The sequence below is a fragment of the Tympanuchus pallidicinctus genome, unplaced genomic scaffold (assembly GCF_026119805.1).
Source record: "Tympanuchus pallidicinctus isolate F22 unplaced genomic scaffold, pur_lepc_1.0 scaffold2, whole genome shotgun sequence".
NCBI classification, from domain to species: domain Eukaryota; kingdom Metazoa; phylum Chordata; class Aves; order Galliformes; family Phasianidae; genus Tympanuchus; species Tympanuchus pallidicinctus.
Window position 1 is genome coordinate 37316308 of NW_026294721.1, and position 19519 is coordinate 37335826.

A 19519-nucleotide genomic window follows, 5' to 3' on the forward strand; every position below is an offset into this window, starting at 1 on the left:
GAATTATTTTATAAAATCATTTCAGGGAGAATCCCAGGTCAATGCACAATACCTAAGGACAGAAGTGCCAAAGGATATAAAGCTCTAGGCAATTAGATTTTTATTAGATCCATTGGAACTGGAATAATCATGCTTTAAAGTGCACTGATCCACAGTTTCAGAATAGAAGGCAAAATTCAGAATTCAAGATTGCTATTCTTTAAATCTCTACTTAAAAAATTTTCACATGTGACAGCAAGTGGCCCACCTCTCTTCCCACTGCCTCCTGTACCCATTTGTATATTATATTTCAGTGGTCAACTAGCAGAATGTAAACTTGTGAGGTTGTCGGTATTCTGGTTTCTGATTTGCAGACTGAAGATAGGGAGGACAAAGCTGTTAAATATTGCTAGACATCTCAGCATATGCATCCATAAAGCCAGGTGCTGAATTTTTCTCTTTTGTTTTCCAAACCGTATAGGGAACATGGGTCACAATGAAAGAGGCAAAGGGAAATTTCACTTCTAATTAAACAGACAGTTTTAGCTGGTCAATTGGTGAAACATTAACCCCTTCCTGAGAATACCTGCAGCAGCTGAACTCACTCAGAAGAAAAAGAACATCTTCACAAATCACCTATGGTGTTATTTCTAGATCAGCGCACATTTTCCTCTAGGTCCTATGGATCACAACTAGCAGCAGCTTACTCATCTGGATCATCACACTTCCTGACTAGTTGTTGTATGGTTTCTGAATTACAGATTGAGGCTCAATCTAATGGTAAAGTTCAACAGATGCCTTCTGTGAAAGTAAAATTACCTGGCTTGATTTTGTGTGCACACCTGTGTACATACTCAGACATGTGGTCAAGTTATTGAGGTGGCTGTTCAGCCATATTTCAACATGATAAAAGCATGCCTGCAACTGATTATGACTTTCCTGACAAAGCACAATACTGAAACTATACACACCAAAGAACGATAGTATAATACCTATGATTGTTTCAAGTGAATTGGTAATTCACAGACTGCACAGAAAGATAAACCAGCCCTATCGGTTCTAACCAACTGAAGGGAGATTTAAGAAGGAAGTCTTATGAAGCAGAAAGAAGGAAAAAAAAAACTGTAGACAATCACCCATTAAGTAAGCTCCAATGTTTGCATGTAAATTTCAGGTCCAGGGTTTTCAGACTGGCAAATTAGAAACGGCAGGCAAGGCATGCTGTGCAATTCAGCACCTGATCCTGCAGCGCCTTGGAGTAACCTGAGTTTTATCTGCCATTGTAAAGCAGAGCTGCAATCCCACAAGGAGAGCACAAAAGCTAACTCCAGGGTATAGAGCCAGACAAAAGCAGAGTTTATCATACAGCCAGCACCATCACTCACACAACACAGCATGCTGGACCCCTGCTTATTGATTAGAGATCTCCCACTGTCTCATACAAATATATAAGTAATTTTCTTCTACACAGCTCCGCAGGTGGATCTACTGGTAGATTTACTCAGAAAAAGAAGCCTTAAGAGCAAATATTTTGGTTCTAATAGTTGGACTGCCTAGAACAGTTTGCAAACAACTCAGCTGTATTAAGGAAAGACTAGTGTGGCTGAAACCCACTCACACCTGCTGCTAGGAGCAGGTTGAGTCTTTGCACACTTCTTTTTTTATCTGAAGGTATTTGCCTTATGTTCTTACTTACACAATATGTTCTAACTTTTCAGAGTCTAACATACAAAAATCTGTGTCTCTATCAAAGGGAAAGAGGAGGAGAGCATGAGAACTCCTATAAAGAATTTCCTGAATAAACAGTAAAGAATTGTTACTTATCCTACGCAAATTCTCCCAGACAATGCTTCAGTGGCTGAGGTCACTGAGCCCACTGAAGGGACAGATGCAGGACAGACAGCAGCGATGCCCAACATGACGTGCAGTGTCACTGTGAACTGCTCCTAGTTACTCCCAAGGTACCCAAATCCCTCCGAGTGGAGCCAAACGCCAGTCTACCTACCAAACTGCCTGTTTGCAGCAGAATCATATAAACATCCCCAATGCCCATCTGAAGTAAAAATGTCATTCATAGTTATCCCTTACCCACAAGTACTATTATTGTCCTTTACAACAAGAAATTAGTTAGATTTGTAAAAAACAAACCATGTCATGCCACGTTGGCTGTCATTTCGACTCTTATCTTCCAGCCACTTGCAGATAGCTTGATTATTTGTTCCAGCATTTTTTATTCAACTGACAGGCCTACAATTCTCTAATGTCTTTTTATCCCTTTATAAAGCAAAACATTAAGTATCTTTTTCTTTCAAGACCACATTTTCTGCCATCTTGAAAAAGATAACCTGTCCTTTGAAGACAACAGTGACAACTCATAGACTGTTTAAGATCATCTCACCTACTCTATATTTTTTTGTTGCTGTTTCTTCCAGGATATTTTTCTGCAATCTTAAATTCATATTCAGTAGCTGATGTACTTTCCTGATTTTGTTCTTAGGTTTAACATATGAATGATGAGGAGTTTGGTCTCACTAAACTGCTATTTAATACACTGGGATTCTTTCCAGCTAATTCCTTCCTTTCTTTATACTTGCAGTCACAAGACCTCACCCACAAATTACCTGAGAGCAAAGTCCACTGCTTTTAGTTTGTTCTTTCTCTTCTAAAAATTACGCATTTAAGATCATTTCACAGTCACCATCAACAAAAGCTGCTCTTCATCTTCTCTTTCCAATCTGCTGGAAGCAGATTTCTGTCCTTCTATTCATTATTTTCTCCTCTCTCACACTAGAAATCTATCACTGACAGACTCTTGTTTCCCAGATAATGTTCATCTCCTACCTATTACGACAATTCAATATTTTCCGCCACACAGACATTCTCACCCAAAGCCTATGCTATGGACAACTCATTTGTTCTCTTAAAGAAAGTCAGTTTACTTGATCTTGCTGGTTTGATAGAGTAAAACATTTAGGTTTTAGAAAAACACAGCTGACAGGTAAGGGAATTTCTCAGTTACTGACCACAACTATGATCTGCCAATACAGATAATCTTAAAAATAGACAAGATCGTCTAATAGGGTAGGTCTATTTTTACCAATGAAAGTGCTACCTTCATCCTTTAAATAGATATACATATGTACAAAACTATCCCCACATGAAATGCATTTCTTCATTGACAGACTTTACAGTAATTTTAAATTTAGTTTATTCTAGAACTCAAAGCAAGCTTACAATATAGAAAGCAACTCCTAAACAAGCTGGTTTTTTTTCAACACCAGTCACACAAGTTATCCTGAAAGATCTTTAAAAGAAGCATTTAAATCAACCTTGACTCTGTGTACTAAGATTTCCAGTTCTGTCTCTTTATACCCCATACCTTTTTTTCTATTAAAGATATTCATGACAGTTGATTAACTGCCTCATCTTCTTTGTCTGTCCCTACCTGAATACCCTTCATTTCTCCCCTCCTCCACCTCCAGTTTTTGAGCTACTGTCCATGTTACTCTTATTTATATTTATCCCCAGGATTCGTCATCAATTGTGTGTGGTTTAAAAGATGCCTCTTGTTAGGCTAGAACATCATTGCTTTTCTTTCTGAAAAATCAATTACACTCTCACTGTCTATATGAATAACTTTAAAAAAAAAAAAAGTCAAAGAAACTGCGTTTTACATCAATGCATGAGAAGAAAGTATCAAATCAGGCTCACTGTAAGTTACAAGTTGAAATGAGAGAATTACCCATAAGGCACATTATTTTTTTACACCTGTGAAGTTATGATAATACATTTGTATATACTCAGAAGTCTCCAGTTGAAATGCAAAAGGTAGCTATAGGGTACCATAATAACAAAAACTAACAAGCTCATATATGCAAGAGAACATATTAAAATTGCAAAGTAAGATTTAAATCATTTATGAAATGAAAGGTATAGCAAACTAAAAATATAGTCTTCTCAGTTTTTCTCATCAATCATTTGGTCCTTTAGTTCTTTCATATAAAAATTAACCTCTATCTGTTAATCAAATCTAGCTTCAACTAGAAGTAGCGTTATCTATAGAGGTTAATGTACAGCCGAATACAAATTTTTGTAGCCTAACAGGCATTTTAATTTGTTGGCATCATTCTGTGTTTTGGAGGCAGACAAAATCCATTTCTTCCTTGTACCTCAACTTATGCAGAACATAAATAAACAGCTGAAGAGATAGACTTTGCTTTCCACGTATACAATTTTATTTGTTGACATGAGAGAAGTGTTATCTCTAAAAACTAAAACAAAACAACAGAGGATACAATTAGAAAACTACACTGGATACACTCAACTGAGTGGCTTTTGTTAGGCTACATCCTAGTTTACCGTCCAGTCAGATTTATTTTCTGCTGCCCCATAACTGTGTGACAAAAGACAACAGCTTAGCATGGACAACACAAAACCAGTCAGTTACTACGATAGCTAACAGTCACCCTGACAATCACAATGTTATTTTTCCTACACACCTGATTTCTGATGAAAAATGCATTATTAATCAGGATGTACAAAGAAGAGGTGTTGCAAGGGCTGTAGGGATGAACTTCTTCAAGTGGGGATCCTGAAATGGTGGAAACTGAACAAACAGTGAAAACTGAAGTCTCTGCCATTCCCTGGTAAGCTTGCTATATACCCACCGTTCTCATTTCTTGCACCCCCTACTTCAGATCATTGTACTGATCACAAGATAATACTGACCTCATTCTCAGAAAATCCTCTGCACAAATACTAGATGAAAAGCTGTTAAGATTTTACCTTATGAGTCATGCACTTAAGACAGCTTTCCTTCTATATTTGCATTACCATGCATTTTTTTTCCAAATTATTTTCTCAAGTCGAAGGGATTGTCCTAACCCTTAATTGCACTGTCTTATCTGAAGAGGCAGCAGATGGAGCAGCTTTCATGTGCCCCAGTCAAAATTACTCTACCGCACTCCCAAAAGTAGAATACAAAGCAGATGTACCTCCTATATCACTCAGAGTCCATTTTAATAACCTTGTAAAGTTGTTGGGCTTTTTTTTTTTTTTTTTCTTTTCCCCTTTCTCACCCACCATCCTCCAAAAGATACAGCTTCTCTTGACTTTATGCCTCCTATGGGTCCCTTTTAGCTCTTTGTAATTTGCTTTAAAAACACACTGCCAGATTAGCGCCATGTTCACCTGATTCTATTACCTCACAGCAGTGGTGCATTTAGCTTTGGAACCAATTCTGGAGCTATATATTTAATTAGATCTATTTTTGGTCTCGACTACAAAAGGTAATGCAGTTTATTTCACTTGATCTTCTTTTATCCGTAACACTCTATACACCAAAAAGAGTTTACTGTGTTAAAGATGCTTTTGACAAATTAAAATACAGGGCACTAAGAAAAAAATAAAGTACACCTGAAGTTTTAAAAATTGAGCTTAATATTAACGTGCAGTACATGCTATAAATCCAGTGGAGGAAAAAATTCTCTTTTTAAAAACAACAAATTAAATGGATCAAAGCCAAAGCAAAGAACACGGCAGCACTATCCAATACAAAGTAAAACTACTGAAACCAAACAATTGGCAAAAGAATGCTGTAAAAGTTGGGAAAGTTCACCCAAGCTTCAGCAGGTCTGTCAAAGCTAGGATGTGTTGGTACAATTCCTATAACTTACACCAAGACAACTGTAAGGCAACTTAACATTTTTTGCTTTGCTGACTCCTTAAGCACATATCTGGTAGAGAAGGCAGTGTTAATACTCCTTCACTTATACAGCATAACATACAGTCATAGGACAATTCCTCTCACCTCACCTGCCCCACAAATACACCTTTTTTCCACCGTCTTGCTGAACAGCACTTCTTGAAAGCACAGAAAAAGGGTAGACAGACTAATGATTTATATCACTACAGGAGAGTTAATGCAGTTGATCCAAGATTTGTTAATTAGCTGCTTTAAGACTGAAATCATGTTGTAATCCTTTTCTCAGCAGTTTTCCCTTGTGAGGTTCATTCATATCCACTTGTTAAAGCCATCTCTACACAGCCACTATTTTCACTAACAAAAGTTTTCTTTTTCCAAGACAAATCCACGTCCTGGATGCTGCTTCCTACAAACTTTTCATCTAAGACAACCACAGAAGTTTAGCACACAAACTTGCTTTTGTGCAAGGTGGTTGGCATTTTTTTTGTCCTCTGTATGTGCACCACTATAACCAACTCTCTTTAGCATGTGACAAAAGTGAGAGGAGAAAAAAAAAAAAAAAAAAAGGAAAAGATGCCACAATGACCGCTGACCTGGAAGTCCACTCACGTACAATCCTTAATTCCCATTCCTGTCCATTGAAACAACAGCAACCAAAACTGAGCCAAGAGTAATCGCCTTCTATCAAAGATACTTTGGTCCTTCCTTTGTGTGAAGGCATTTGCAAATGCACTATGGAGAGAACTCTGATTGCAAGTGTTCTGCACCATTTGCTCCATCAGCTACGTAAAATTTCCCTATTGCTTCTCTCCGCAATTTCATTTTCAGTTCTTTCATGCTATTCTACTACATTCTGATGTCATTCAAATGTACCAGGAGCTCACCCACCTACATTCTTCACAATGTTTCCCCCACAACACCTTTGAAATAAGGATATATATATAGGTGTTCAATCATTATTATTTTTAAATCACTTTTTTTCCCTTATTTCTTTCCGACTGGTGATTCATCAGTCCTGGAGTCTTTCTGCATTAAATATTTAAAACACACCTTCTCTTAGCATTTGGAAGGTTTCTGAACATTCCCAGTGCATTGTACACATCATCACATAGAAACTGAAACCTCTTCAATGCACTGCTTCACTAACACTTTCAAAAAGAGATATTTCTATGCTAACTTTTCCCACTATCTTAGACACTAAATCCCTTCTGCTCCACAATCCTCCAAATCCTTTTCATTTTTTTCATTAGAAAGGAACAAAAAAGAAACTTAAACCCTTGCACAAGCTATGAACATGTGCATAGAAAACAGGAGGGAAGGGAAATAATTAACAAGTGAGAATTGCTATGAAGGTCCATCTAACTAAACGGCTTATAGGGAAACCTGCAAGATTTAAGACTGAGCCACATAGATTAAAGGCAAAATGTTAATGCCTATAGAAGTAGAAGACAAAAAGGCCTATGTAAGTTGTCATTATTAAAATGCCTCAGGGAAACTTTCTTATGTTAATTCAAACTGAAAAGGTTAAAACCTTAAATGGTATTACGTTCACCTTGTATGCAGTGCTTCCATACAGTGAAAGAACAACATACAACTTACTCTTGCAGAAACACCAGCTGTTGCTAAGTGACCCACTAACTCCACAGATTTAAGGTAAAAGCCTAAAGAGAAACATGCCACAAAGTACTTAAGCTTCATGCAATGCTCAACTTTCTAAGAGTGTAGAGCACGTGAATACAGCATTTCCTATGACGCCCAGCAACAGCAAAAGCACAAAGCATCAGTTAAACACTACATGGACTACAGGAATCAGAAATACTTTCAACAGACTGAGCTTCCAACACACCAATTAACCTTCCAGAACATCAATTTCAACACGGTGGAAATACAAGCTGAGTTAGCAGACTGTTTTAACCTCTTGTGCAAGTTCTTAGAAAAACCTCGTTTCTCCCTATACCCATAAATTGCTAAGAACTTCTGCTAGTGTTCTGCTCCTACAGCATTTCTGAGCATAAAGTTGTGCTGCTGAGTAATTGAAATATAGACAGATTTTTATCTTTACTGTAAGTCTCCATAAGGTACACAACGAAAGCATGTAAATACTTCTAAATTAACAGATTCATACTACACAAAACTGAAAATTGGCACAGAAATTAGTAATTACTTGAACTGCTGTAACTGGTAAGCCACACACTGAAGACCAGCAGCATTTTACCACACATTTAGTATTCACTCATTGTAGTTGCTTACATCTTCAAAGCATACCACCACGCAGGAGATTGTACTAAAGTTCTGTGTAAGATTTTCTTATGCTGTTCCTTACTTCTTTCATACAAACTGTCTTGTACACCATTTTTCTTCATTAGATCTCAAAAGATCTTTTGATCTTGCAGATATCAGCTTACATGCAGCTGCTTCCTATGAAGAGTAGTAAAAGACTTTGGGCTGTGAAAGCTGTCTGCTGTTTTTAATATTTTATGTCTCCCCCTACACAATCACTAAGTTTAAGCCCCACAATATGAACACTATCCTACTAGGAAGCTAAAGTCAGAAAAACCATCCAGACTTTCTGATGAAACCCGCAGAACTTGTGCTGTTTAAGCAGATCTTTAGTAAATATTTTAATTAAAGAGTCCCTTAGCCACTTGATTTTGAAGATAGATACTTCTGACATTAAGTTCCTTCATCAGAAATCAGGTATTAAAAGCAAGATCTAATTAAAGAATCATAGAATTGCTCAGGTTGGAAAAGACCTAAAACACCATCAAGTCCATCACAATCTAACTATACTATCCTAACCCTAACAACCCTCCACTGGGATGGTGACTCAACCACCTCCCTGGGGAGTCTATTCCAGTGCTTAACAACGCTTTCTGTAAAGAAGCGTTTCCTGATATCCAACCTAAACTTACTCTGGTGCAACTTCAGGCCACTTCCCCTCATCCTGTCCCCTGTCACCAGTGAGAAGAGACCAACCCCATTCTTGCTGTAAGCGCCTTTCAGTTATTGGAAGAGAGCAATAAGGTCTCCCTCCCCTCAGCCTCCTTTTCCCCAGACCAAACAGCCCCAGATCCGTCAGTCGCTCCTCATACTCTCCAAGCACATATTCTTCAAGCCCTTCACCAGTTCTGTTGCCCTTCCTTGGACCTGCTCCAGTATCTCAATGTCCTTTCTGTATTTATTCCATTATGGTTGAGTACAAAATACCAGCAGTGGTAGTCTCATAATTTTCAAGAAGTAGAAAGACTGAAGTATTTTCACTAATTCAGCCTGTAGTCACAGAGTTGAGAACCTGTCATTCCAACACCCAACTTCCACAGAACTTCAAAATTAGACTACATGGGACAAACCACCAAATTTTAAAAAAGGATAGGATTCAGAAGGCTACTCCAGCTACCTTCTGCATATGCTTTGCAAATTAGGAATTCTTCGCCTAGAATTCTTTTCCAGCCTTTAAGACCCAATATCTATATTCTGAAATACATAGGGGGAGGAAGATGTAACAAGAATAGTGATTATTTTTTTTTCTGAAAAAAAAAAAAAAAGTAGAAAAAAAAGTAGAAAAAAGCTTTCTAAAATGCTGGAGGGGACAGCAAGGGAATACATGGCTTTCTACAAAGTCTCAATGATTAGCTATAATCAGAATCAATGCAATGACAGCAGAAAGGTTTCAGAAGACAATTTTTTCCATCACATTTATAAACTTTATCACCATTAATTAAAAAGTCTATATCCCTCATGGCAGCAATCAAAATTAATTCTCCTCCAAATTCTCTGAAAAGTAGATAGAAACAGTGCCATATTGTTTCCCCTAGTTGAATAAGGGAAAAAGGTACAATTTCAAAAGAAATAAGTTTGTTGAGCTCCACAACTCTTACAATCACTGAATCACCAAGGTCGGAAAAGGCCAAAATCATGTAGTCTGATTATTCATCTACCACCAATATTTCCCTATGTCTCTTAAGAACTACATCTCCACATTCCTTGAACACCTCCAGGGACGGTGACTCCACCACCTCCCTGGGCAGCCTGTACCAATGAATCACTACTCTTTCTGACAATAAATGATTCCTACTATTCAACCTGAACCTCCCCTGGTTATCGCTAGTTATGAAGGAGAAGAGATTGACCCCCACCTCACTGCAACTTCCTTTCAGGTAGTTGCAAAGAGCAATAAGGTCTCCCTTGAGCCTCCTCTTCTCCAGACTGTACAACCCCAGCTCTCTCACAGACTCCCCATAAGACTCATGCTCCAGACCCCTTGCCAGCTCTGTTGACTTCTTTGGGCATGCTCCAAGGCCTTGACGTCTTTCTTATAACGAAAGGCCCAAAACTAAACAAAGTACTCAAGGCACTCTTCTTCCACTACCTCCTGGAAAGCAAAAACGTAGTAGGAGGGCATGTAGTGCAGTTTTAAACTGGATGAGAGTAGATTTAGATATCAGGAAGAAATCCTTCACTATGAGGTGGTAAGACATTGCAAAAGGCTGCCCAGTGAGATTGTGAATGCACCCTCCCTGGAAGCATTCAAGGCCAGGTTGGATGGAGCTTCGAGCAACCTGGTCTAGAGGTGTGCCTGCCTATAGAACGGGGGTTGGAACTAGATGAGTTTAAAGGTCCCTTCCAACGCAAACCATTCTACGATTCTGTGACTCTTTAGAAACCTGCTTCTCCTTTGGCAAGTTACAGGTGCTAAGATCTTGAACAATTCACAGATGTATCAATCCTTGGATGATTACAAAAGGTACCCAGGACAAAACAAATCATCTCTGAGATTGCTTTTAACTGAAAAGGTTATGGCCACTATTTTAGCGGAATTCAATCTTGTACCAGTTCAAGCTTCTCTGGGTTAGGATCCAACTCACTTCAGGATTCCAGTCAAGCATAAGGGAATGATATAGGAACAGACACAATTCTGAGAATGTATAGAAGTAAAATGATATACACGTACACATCTAAAATTTTGTTAATGACATTTCCATCTAGATACAAAAAAAACCCCTTAATTTAGCCAAGGAATTTTTTTTAGTGTCACATTCTTAGGTGTGACCTTTGAGGAAGCTCTAACCCATGAGCATTATGGAACTTAATTATGAGATAAAAGAAATTAGATGGTATTCATATAGGTAAAAAGCTGTCACAAGAAGAAGGAAGAAGGAATCTATTCTCCACATCTCTGGAGAATACCATAATTAGTAACATTAGTAACAAGCTCAGATTAGAGCAAAAAAAGCTTAAGTTAGGCATATGGGAATTTTTCTCAGAGTAGATGAAACAAGCATATCTCTCAGACTTGGCTGCTTCTGCCTGGAACAAGGACATGGACTTCATTTTCTGAGGTGACCTCCAACCCTCCCTTTTCTATCTAGGTGGAAGTCAGTTACTTGTATGTTTGAACTTTACATGTGGTAAATGAATAAACACACTGTGAAGTTCTTAAAAGGATCCTGTAAATTAATTCATTATGCCTTCAGATTTTCCACTGAAACAGGACACAGGCTTTGGCTTCATTTCTATTGTTTATAGCTACATGAAATTAGAGTCTGACAAGATCCATGTTCATGGTACCTTGCAATTGGGGCAAAGCTATAGCTACAAAATTGTACTGGTGCTGCAGAGGCAGCAGGAAGGCCTGTGCAGTCCCTCGCAGCCAGCAGGTGATCAGAGCTAAAACACAGATCACCTCCACAGAGTCTGAGACTTGGATGAAAAAAGTCAAGCAACTCTTTTATATAGAAAGATTAAGACTGAATTACTAATGTTTTACAGAATAAATTAGCAGAAATTCCAATAGGTTCAAGTCTCCCAAAAAAACGAGCCCAGGCACCTGTAACTGTTTCTAGTATGCTGCCTCTCCACGTACTTCCTAAGGTCATGGTAGAAACATATTTTTACTAAATGCATTTACAAAAAAAACCCCACAAAGTAAATACCACACTACCCCCTCACTACCCCCCTCACACTACCACCTCACTACCTTCAGAGTAAAACAAATACTGCTTATTTGAACAGGCTGCCCAGAGAAGCTGTAGATGCCCCATCCCTGAAGGCACTCAAGGCCAAGCTGAATGGGGCCCTGGGCAGCCTGATCCAGTGGGGGCAACCAGCCCACAGCAGGGGGTTGGGACTAGATGATCTTCTCCAAGCCAAGCCATTCTATGATACTATGATTACTTTCGCAGCAATCACAAATTTTGTTGTCAATAAAACTACAATAAATTACCAGCTACAGACAGCAGCAGAAGCATATACGTGCCACTACCAAGAAAACACAAAGTTAAATACTTTACAAAGAGCAACTCCTCTTGCTCTCATGAAAGTTGGGATGCTCTAATTAACCTCTTGCCTCAGCCATCAAGGTGGGTTTGAAACTTACTAGCTAAAGGCAATGTGAAAATAAATTGATACAAGGAAAAAAAAAAAAAAAAAGAGAAAGTAAAGGAAAGGAGCTGGCCCTCACCTTTTCAGATTTACTCAAAAAAAAAAAAAAAAAAGTTTTTACAACTATGAATAAGCTACTCTGGCAAACTGAAGAGGCCCAGTAGTTAATTGCTCCATCAAGTCCACACAGTCAATGATAATTTTAATTATATTACTGACTTCAAGGATCATACAAGGAGTTTCAAAAAGAACAGCTTCAACACATTTCATCTTACCACATAAGACCCATTTTCTAAACCTTTACCTTCATCTATTCCAGACATATTGCAAGAAAAATGGCATTTCATATTGCAGATTTAAAGACCTTGGACAACTGTCACAGAATATTTGTGAAACAAACCTCTACAACAGCCTAGAATTTTCCCCTTATTGAAAACTCTCTTGTACACTTGAAATTTATACCCTTCCAACCATTCACAACTCTTGGCAGAGAACAGAGTGGTAGAAAGAAATAAAATTGCAAACATGGAAATCCAACACAGGTAAGGGAGTGGAGGGTGGATAAAAGTGCCTGTTAGCTTTGACTGAGAATTCCAGAATTTGGGTAGATACATGGTATAGGTGACTCTTGTCAGCTGCTTATTTTAGTTAACTCTTCACAGGAACTACTTTTCAAATAAGTAGAACAGATGAAGTGTAAGAAACACAAAGGAAGACATTACTATTGTGTTCTTTCTGCTACATTCATTTCTTGGTGAAGATATAACATGCACTTGCATATGCTACTGCATAAAAACTTCACAGAAGAGCACTCAACATTTTTGTTCTTTTCTTGGGTCCCTAGTGATGTAGGACAGCTAGCTACATGAGAATACAATTTCAGCAATGCAAACAAGTAAAGATCAGAATTTTCAGCTTCGCTTTTCTAGTATGTACATCCCTTTGATAAGTCCATCTTACATTAAAGTAGTTGTATAGATATCCCTTAATACTAAAAGTTCTAGGGCAAATTAAAAAATCATAACAGACCTGTAACGTGATAGAAAGTGCAGCAAGATCCCCTTGCCTCCACTGCCAATCCTCAAATGAGGGCTGGGAAGGGATGGATCCTGGCTCCACCCCTTCTGGTCACTCAGATACACTGCAGGCACCTGAGCTCCCCTGGGTTAGCCCTGCCTCTCTGCCAGGTGCTCAACCACTGTTTCAAGGCATCATTCACCATTTGTGCAAAATCTCACAAGACTTGACTTGAAGCCTCTTAAAAAGAGATGCAGAAGACAGAAAGTAACTTCACTGTGAGAGGAAAGCAGCTCCATCCACACCAGCCTTCCAAGAGACGTGGTAATTCACCGTTTTGAGGTATTTATTCACTTCATCAATTCACCCAAACATTAGACAACATCCAGACTATTCCTTAAGTTTGTACCAGACCAACACACACACTCTACAAACTTAATGTGATGTTATTTAACAGACAGATGTTCTCTCTCTGAAATTGACTCATGAGCTCTGGTGCTGGATGTCTTTCAAACTCAGAGCAACAACAGGCTGGAAATGAAATCAGCTGTGTGGTGTAAACTGGTCCCACACCTCCAGCACAGTCCAGTTTTCAGGGCTGGGACCTAACCAACCCCATTCTTCTGTCCCTAATACCAGATGCAGCCCAACATGCAGCAGATGCACTCTTTCCCTCTTGCCTGGTATAATGCTATCGCTTTTTTCTGAAAAACAAACTAGGATAAGAGTTATTTTACACCAAAGCTTAAACCATTTCAGTACTATCCACGGCTTGTATCTGACTTCCACCATTTCCTTACAGCTTGGAACAGACAGCTCCCTGTATCCCTACCAGTTACTGGAAATGTAAGATTGCTCTAAAAGAACTGAAAATAACCCCCATTCACAACTCTAGATGTAGTCTGGCAAAATCCAGGGGTATTCTGGTTCTAATTTTTCTATTCATATGGGGAAGAAAAACTTAACTGCCCTTTTTTGATTAAATTTGTTCAGTTAAACATATTGAATTTTGGAACATGCAATATTTTTTTCATTTTCTTTACGCTTTCGTCTTAATTTTCACTTAAAATTTGAACATGAGGTTTCAGCTTTCTCCCTCATGTTCTTAAGACCGCTTCATGCTCCCGAACCACATGCATGGAGAAATGCCTCAGAAGCAGTGCCATAAGTAGCTCTTCTTTCTCTCAGCTGTCAGGATAGCAACAAATGCCAAATACACTTGTACATAGCAAACCTTCCAGACCTGCAATTTGGTAAGATCCAATCCTGAAAGAATTTTTAGAGCACTTAAAGATTATAAATACATTAGATTATTATTATTTTTTTTTTTTAAAGAGCAGAGATTCAAATAAGGAAAAGACTTAGCTATATGGGTAACCACTTGCATAGGGCACCATAAGGTTTTCTGGAAATCTGTTTAAAAATGCTCATCATGAGAAGATTTAGTAGTGGCTAAAGTGACTAAAGAATTACATTGTTTATAAACTGACACTTTACAAGGCACTGGCAAGTTATCTTTCTTTCTACTTCTAGGAAAATTAGCACAAAAATAGAAAAGTGTGAGCTTGCTTAGCACTTATAAAGAGAAGACTTTCCATTTTAGGCAATGAAGGCATAGCTGGGCTACAGCTGCTGTGCAAAGCAGAGAAAAAACTGACAGTAATTTTAAAGAAAGGTCTTTGCCATCTTCTACTGAAGAAAGAAAATTAAAATAAGGTAAAGTCAATGGAGCATTGAGATGGAAGCTTTGTGTCATTTCAGGGCCATTATTCAATACGAAAGGCCATCAGCTGACTGTTAAGTCTTCTTCAAGCTCACATACAGCTTGCATTTAGCAGGAAGCATACATAAATGTACTGGACTGGGATATGTCTGGAATATTACATCTTGGAGCTTGTGAACAAAGCTTTATTTCTGATAAATATTTCTCCCACGCTTTATATATTAGCAAGTGATTGAGGTACGTCAGGGTGAGGAGGTATTGCCCCGTTCCTTATGTCTGTGCACTGGGATTACACCATATGGGCAGCAGAACCAGCTCCTGGCACTGCTGTCAGCAGCCACCTGCTGGTCCCCTGCCATAGCAGTGAAAACATACAGCACCTCAGCACTAACATCTCATCTCCCTTAAATCTGAAGATGAATATCAGCTACCACAGCTGCTTTTGGGAACAGGAGACCAGGGTTGGTGGGCAGCAAGAGACAAAACAAAATTGTAATAAAAATAAAATTCTAATAAAAATAAACCCTTGATTGAAGCTGCTGCACTATGTTCAGTATTTTTAGCTTAAGAGGGTACAACCACTGCTAAGAAAATTGAGAAAAAAAAAACTGCTACCGAATGCTGTCATCTCATTTTTCCAATACAAAGCCAAGAATCCTGTAGAAACACCTAAATTCTCAAACAGCCCATCATTAAATCTTGCATTCATAAAGCAGTCTTATCTCAAAAGCTAAGTCTAGCTTACAATTATCTTTTATATTTCTGTGCTGCATTTTTGTCTAAGGACACTTAGCCACAGTTTTTCTGAGCAAGCTAGTTGTGCTTAGAATAAAGGCAAGGTTCAGGTTCTTATAATTTGCTCTAAATTAGTAAGATTTCTTGGTAATAGATGTTTAAATTTAAACAAGCTCTCATTCACCAGATTAATCCACTTCCATGTCTTTAAAAGACTGCTTAAAGCCAGACAGTCTGTTATTCTGTTTACAGACAATTTTCCCACTTTTTAGCCATTAGAGACCGAGAGGACTTAATAGTTCTGGAATTAGGACCTTAAGAGCTGCTAGAAGTTGCATCTTTAGTTAGCAACAACAACAATCATTCAGAATTAGTCTTAGTTTAGTCTGCTTATTTTGAAGACACTACGCTGCGAACAACGTAGATTTGCATCCTGTTTATTAACCAGGCAAGGGTAGCACAGCCACCAGAGCTGGAAGGCTCTTCTCCAGCATCATGACATTAAGATCAAGCACTGTGTTCAACCTCAGTATCTGTTTGACCAGTCTCAGTCCTCAAAGAAGAAAAACAACAGTTAAACCACCATGTAATAGTAAGAAATTTCAGGTTAGCTGAACAACCAGCAGAAATTCTACTGCTTAACCTTGCCGGATTTTCCTTCACTGTGATCCAAAGGAATACTGATGTGAATGCCATGCTCAAGATGGCAGACTACTTTAAGGGATATGGATACCCCACAAGTACTCTCAGAGAAATACAATTCCCAACAACATGCTGGAAAAAACTTCGGTAAATTAATATTTTTATTCAGCTTAGCTGACACATGTTCTAAGAAGGAGGAAGGTAAACTCTCTTGATGAGTTTCTGATCCACCTACTACTTTAAAGCCTTTATTTTATAAATAGTGATAAAGATGACATAATTCATCCACACTGTGAGAAGTAACATCAGGAGTTAACTGACATTTTCCTACCACATGTTTTTAGACAAACATAAAACTGATGTGCTGGATCAGACCCAGAGATCCATTAGTCCAGTTTCCTCTCTGACAAAGAACAGTGTTGGAAGCTTTCACAAGGGTCCTAAAAGGTCTGTTTCGCATCTGTGAATAACTACCCTACCTTTAACAGAACATGAAGGCCACCGACTTTATCCTAGCTATTGTCCACCCTTAAGTCCATTACTTTAAAGTAATGTAAATAAACTCACTATCAATAGTAAATTTTATTTTAAAAGCAAATATTTATTTATATCAGCTATAAGGACAAACTTCATTTTTCCACAGTAGGTCCGAAAGCTCTAAGTAATCCGCAGAGATAACAAACCAAGAGACAGGCATGTAATAATCCTCTATACTGTAGACTCTTTGGAAGCAAAACCTAAATAGAAACAAGGTTGTTTTTTTTTTTTTTTTTTTTAAATTATTATTTGGCTTTTGCTTTAGGCAAGGCTTTTTTGTTTATTAGTTTTTACCTTTTAAATGCTTCAGCAGGGTTCCTCTCACATTCCCCAGGTTGCAAGAGGCTTTGAATGGCAGGATCTCTTAGTTTGTCCTCATATCCCTGGATCAGTCCACTGCGGCAGATCTGTGCAACTAAACCTCTGATAAACCCTCCAACACACAGCGTGTCGGAGTCCTGGGCTCTGCAGAAATGGAAGGCTAGGGCTTGCCGATGTAAGCCTCTTTGTAGGTTTGCAGGTGAGCTTGGCCAGAGTAACTCAGTACAAAGGGCTGTCTTCCCACTACCGGGCCCTCCTACCAACAATACACCCCAGGCAGCTCCTCTCCCAGAGACAACACCAGTATTATTCCCAGAACTCGCTGCAAGAGATGGTTTGTTGGCAGCACTACCGCTGCAGTTAGCTTTCTCCTGGAGGCAGTGCTGAAGTTTATGGAAAACCCACTCCCTACAGTAAAACTGCTTTCCCTGCAGCAAGCTGGTTTGAGCCATTTTACAAAGCTTCTTCTCTTGGACTTGTCATAAGCAGTAGTACACCTTCAACATCTTAGCACAGGAAGGCAGGGGTTCATCTTGCAGAGGAAGATCTTCTGCTCAGAACTTGACAACGCGTAACATGATCAGTTAACCTTCCACATAACACTTAACAGCATCTTCTCGCAAAGGGTGTTACTCCATTTGAATGCTGTTACAAGTAGTGAAACACAATCACTGCTCAGCTGACATCATGAAGCAGCATCTGATACCAATGCTCAACAATACTTCTCCTATGGCTCAAAAGTCCACACAGCTCCATGGCTACATCTGTAGTTTATGCAGTTGTGCACGTTCCCAGCATACAGGGGAGACACTACATCTGGAAAAACTGAAGGGAAGCCAGCTTTTCAGTGTATACTAAATGCCTTTCAACTCTAGGCATTAATCTCTCCGGATATAAATCCAGAAAAAGCTGTCCATAACAAAATGTTCCTGCTGGGAATTTTATACAGAAAGCAATTCTTCTTCAGAGTACTATATACATATCCCAACCATGTGGATATGCACAACTTACTGAGAAACGGTCAGTTTGGACAAGAAACTTTGCAGACTTCATGTATCTGGGCAAGCGTCTCAGAAGTGCTTTGGATTATGGTTTCTTAGGCAGTAGAGATGAAAGGGAAAAAAGTGTTTACAACTTCTCATTTCAGTATATTCGCAAGTGTCTTCTTCAACAACCAGGATTCTTACTGAACCTGTTCTCAGGTATCTTAATCGAGAGACGTCAGAAGAGACAACATCTTCCCCTAGAGCTCTGAAATAAAGAAGACAGCACTTTTAACCCTGCATGCAAGTCGTAATTCAGTCAGCTGCAAAGCAGACAACAAAGAGTGAAGTCAATGGCTCTTATCTTTAGTTTTGCCTGTACTATTCACCTAAAAAGCTGCTTTAAAAGGAAAAAAAAAAATGTTGTTTCAAGGTACAAAATCGGTTATATATCAAAACATAACAATAGACAGCTGTGACAGCGGCCTCAGAATCACAGCACAACGAGCCCCACACTTCCTCCCTACGAGAGCCGAACGCTCCCTTTATCTCCACTCACTCTTTCTCCCACGGCTCCAGCGCCGAACCCTCCCTGCGCGCAGCCTTCCAGCCGCTGCCCACGGCTTTCTCGGGAACTTTATCCCACAGACGGGCTGTGCCCACGGCTCCTCGCACACCCCTTTGTTCGCCGCCCGCCCGCAGCAGGACGGGGGCTGCCCCGGCTGCCGCTCCTGTCAGCCCCAGCGGCTCCCCGCCCGCGCCCTCAGCCCGGGCTGCGTCGCCCCACACAGCGCGGCTCCCCGGCCGGGTACCCGACTCGCGCCGGCGGTCCCGAAGCCGAGCGAACGGCCGCGTGCCCCCCCGCTCCCCTCCCCCAGCACGGCTCCGCACAAAGCCCCCGGCCGCAGCCGCCAGCCCGCCGCTGTCACTCCGTTGCCCACCTCCGCCAGGTACCGCCCAACGGCCGCCGACCGCCCCAACGGCCGCCGGGCTGGGGGCCTCCCCGCCGCCGCTCAGCTTACCTCCACCAGCGGCCGCTCCAGCCTCCCAGCGGCTCGGCTCGGCGCGCCCCTCCTCTTCCTCCGTGCCACTCGGCTCCCGCCCCCGGGCTCCGCCGTGCCAGGCCCGCGGCCAGCCCGCTCCGCGGCGCCTCAGCCCGCCCGTGCTCTCCTCCGCGACTCCTTGACCCCTTCCGCCAGACCCCGCCTCCTCGCTTTGCCCCCGCCTCCGCCCGCCTCACGCCCCGCCCCCTGCCCGCCTGCCGGCCCGACATCTGGCGGCAAGTAGTCCTGGGCGGAGGGAGACGCCGGGCGGGCGTTTCACCGCCCCTCCGCTTTGTCCCGCCGCCGCTGCTGAAGAGGGGGCGTCCAACGGCCGGAGCCCCCCGCCGGCGGGGCCCTGCAGGGGGCGGCAGCGCGGCTCCCGACGCCGGGGCGCGGTCGCGGGGTTTGCCCTGATGGGGCGGAGCGCCCTGAGGGGAACTGCGGGGGGCGGGAG

The 19519-nt window shown here is 40.6% G+C and overlaps 1 protein-coding gene across 1 annotated transcript in view; it reads right to left on the reverse strand.

The window, feature by feature from the left end:
* The window catches only part of ANKRD50 (ankyrin repeat domain containing 50), a 40765-nt gene extending 21564 nt beyond the window's left edge, over nucleotides 1–19201 (reverse strand). The window contains exons 1-2 of the mRNA XM_052682016.1: nucleotides 19045–19201; nucleotides 17013–18290 (exon numbers count right to left, since the gene is read on the reverse strand). Of these exons, the coding sequence (XP_052537976.1) occupies nucleotides 17013–17491 (479 nt within the window). The 5' untranslated portion in view covers nucleotides 17492–18290; nucleotides 19045–19201. The remainder of the gene's footprint in view (nucleotides 1–17012; nucleotides 18291–19044) is intronic.
* Between the last annotated feature and the right edge of the window lie 318 nt (nucleotides 19202–19519).